Source organism: Nanorana parkeri, unplaced genomic scaffold (genome assembly GCF_000935625.1).
Source record: "Nanorana parkeri isolate BGI_ZX_2015 unplaced genomic scaffold, ASM93562v1 scaffold2192, whole genome shotgun sequence".
NCBI classification, from domain to species: Eukaryota; Metazoa; Chordata; class Amphibia; order Anura; family Dicroglossidae; genus Nanorana; species Nanorana parkeri.
In genome coordinates this window covers 145,610-147,865 of record NW_017308460.1, presented here as the reverse complement: position 1 = coordinate 147,865, position 2,256 = coordinate 145,610, and the positions used below count along the sequence as shown (strand labels likewise).

The 2,256-nt window shown below is 52.1% G+C and overlaps 1 protein-coding gene across 1 annotated transcript in view; it reads left to right on the top strand.

The window, feature by feature from the left end:
* The first annotated feature begins 849 nt into the window (after nucleotides 1–849).
* RAB11FIP1 (RAB11 family interacting protein 1) overlaps nucleotides 850–2,256 on the top strand; it is a 38,744-nt gene continuing 37,337 nt past the window's right edge. The window contains exon 1 of the mRNA XM_018572980.1: nucleotides 850–1,238. Within this exon, the coding sequence (XP_018428482.1) occupies nucleotides 889–1,238 (350 nt within the window). The 5' untranslated portion in view covers nucleotides 850–888. The remainder of the gene's footprint in view (nucleotides 1,239–2,256) is intronic.

Below are 2,256 nucleotides of genomic sequence, written 5' to 3'. Positions count from 1 at the left end.
CAGAGCCAGCTGTACCCGCCCCCTCCCCCGTCCGTTCCGCCAGTCAGCGCTGGCGGATCGGAGCGGGGGGAATCCAGCCCCTCCCTTGTCACGACAGTGAGCTGTGACAGGATCGAGAGGTGAGCGAACGCCAGTATGTGTTCGCTCACCTCCCGATCTACTGAGCCGACCTGTGACAGTCTCATTGTCACAGGTCAGCTAGAACTATGAGGTGAGTGAAAATCACTCATCTCATAGTTCTCCTTTAAGCGTTGCTTAGGTTTGATCGGGTGGAACACATTACACAGGGTAGGCAACTTTGGCACCCCAGGTGTGGTAAAACTACAATTCCCATAATTATACTGACTCTGGGAGTCATGCCTGTGACTGTCAGGGTCTTGCAATGCCTCATGGGACTTGTAGTTTTACAAAAGCTGTAGTGAAGATGTTGTCTACACGTGTTAGTAGTTGTATTCACTTGCTGTGCACTTTTTATAGAATAAAGAAGTTTGGATTTTTGGAGTGCCGACATCCTGGTGTTCTGTAGTTTCAGTGCCGGATGGACTATGGCGGGTCCCATCATACATTGATACATGCAGGAGAGTATAGCCTTACGCCTCACAGTCACACGGCTCTCGCTAACATTATTGTTAGGTGACAACAAGGTGTGTTGCGATGCTCTTCAGCATCCATATCTTGATTGGCTGGCTTTCCGATCACGTGCCTATTGAGTTCAATGTGATTGGGAGGGCGTTTCTAGGTGACGGCGCGGTGCCGCGAGCGGGGTATCCCTGGCAGCCTTGGGAGGTGTAGACGGAGAGCGGAGCTCCGCCCACCGGTGTAATTTAGTTTATAGCCAAGCGCTCGTCTCCCCTTGCCTCATTATACACAGTAACAGGTGCTGGTGTCATGGCTCTCGCACAGCAGTCGCAGACTTGGTTCCCCACACACGTCCAGGTCACCGTGTTACAAGCCAAGGCCCTGAGGTCGAAGGGTAAGGCCGGGACCAATGACGCCTACGCCATCATCCAGCTGGGGAAAGAAAAGTACTCGACAACCGTGGCCGAGAAGAGCTTGGCACCCATCTGGAAAGAAGAAGCCACGTTCGAGGTGCCCCTGCTGCACAATGACAACCAGGAGCGCTGCACCGTGCGGGTCATCGTCATGCACCGGGCCCTGGTGGGGATGGACAAGTTCCTGGGTCAGCTAGACCTCAACCTGTGGGATCTACACCAGGCCAGGAACCGGAGAAAAGTGCAGTGAGTATCCGAGGAGATTGATAGGGAGCTGACCTGTCCGTGTTCATAGGGACAGGGAGCTGACAGCCGGTCTGTGTTCATAGAGGCAGGTGTATGTGTTTCACACGGTCAACCGATTTATGGCAGGGGATGTATTATAGGGGGCCCCGGTGTATGGCAGGGGATGTATTATAGGGGGCCCTGGTGTATGGCAGGGGATGTTGTATGACAGGGCATGTATTATAGGGGGCCCCGGTGTATGACAGGGCATGTATTATAGGGGGCCCCGGTGTATGACAGGGCATGTATTATAGGGGGCCCCGGTGTATGACAGGGCATGTATTATAGGGGGCCCCGGTGTATGACAGGGCATGTATTATAGGGGGCCCCGGTGTATGACAGGGCATGTATTAGAGGGGGCCCCGGTGTATTACAGGGGGCCCCCGGCTTGCGATGGGCGATGTATTACAGGGGGCCCCCGGCTTGTGACGGGTGATGTACGGTGGGGGAGCCTTGTCTGTTACACTCCATTCTGCCATAACAAATTGATACTTATAGGACGACAAAGAATTCCTATCATTGTGTGATTTGTACAATCGTTGTTTGGGAGTTGAAGTAAATGTGGAGCTCCCACATATTGTGCGTTATTGTAGTTTATAAAGATCTGATTACATTCTAAGGAATCCAGTTGCAGTGAATACTCTACCAATAGAATGGGTTTGCTCACATACATACCCCTGTACAGGCCGTACCCATGTAAATGAGTATAAATGTCATCCTGTGCCAGAACGCACAATTTTTATCCTGGATCCTTCTCCCTGTTACATGTGACAACTGGTGTCAAAGCCGCTCTACATGCTGGTCTTTGCTGCTCTTGGTGACATCCAAGAGCAGCATTTAGGGCCCATAAAACCTGACGGGCCCTACACGTACCCCACAAAGGCGGTCTAGCTGAGCTATGCATGGTACACCTTGTATAATGTCATGTTGATTTTTGTAGGACGGTCAGGTTTTGCTTTTCTCCCCCCACCACACCCGC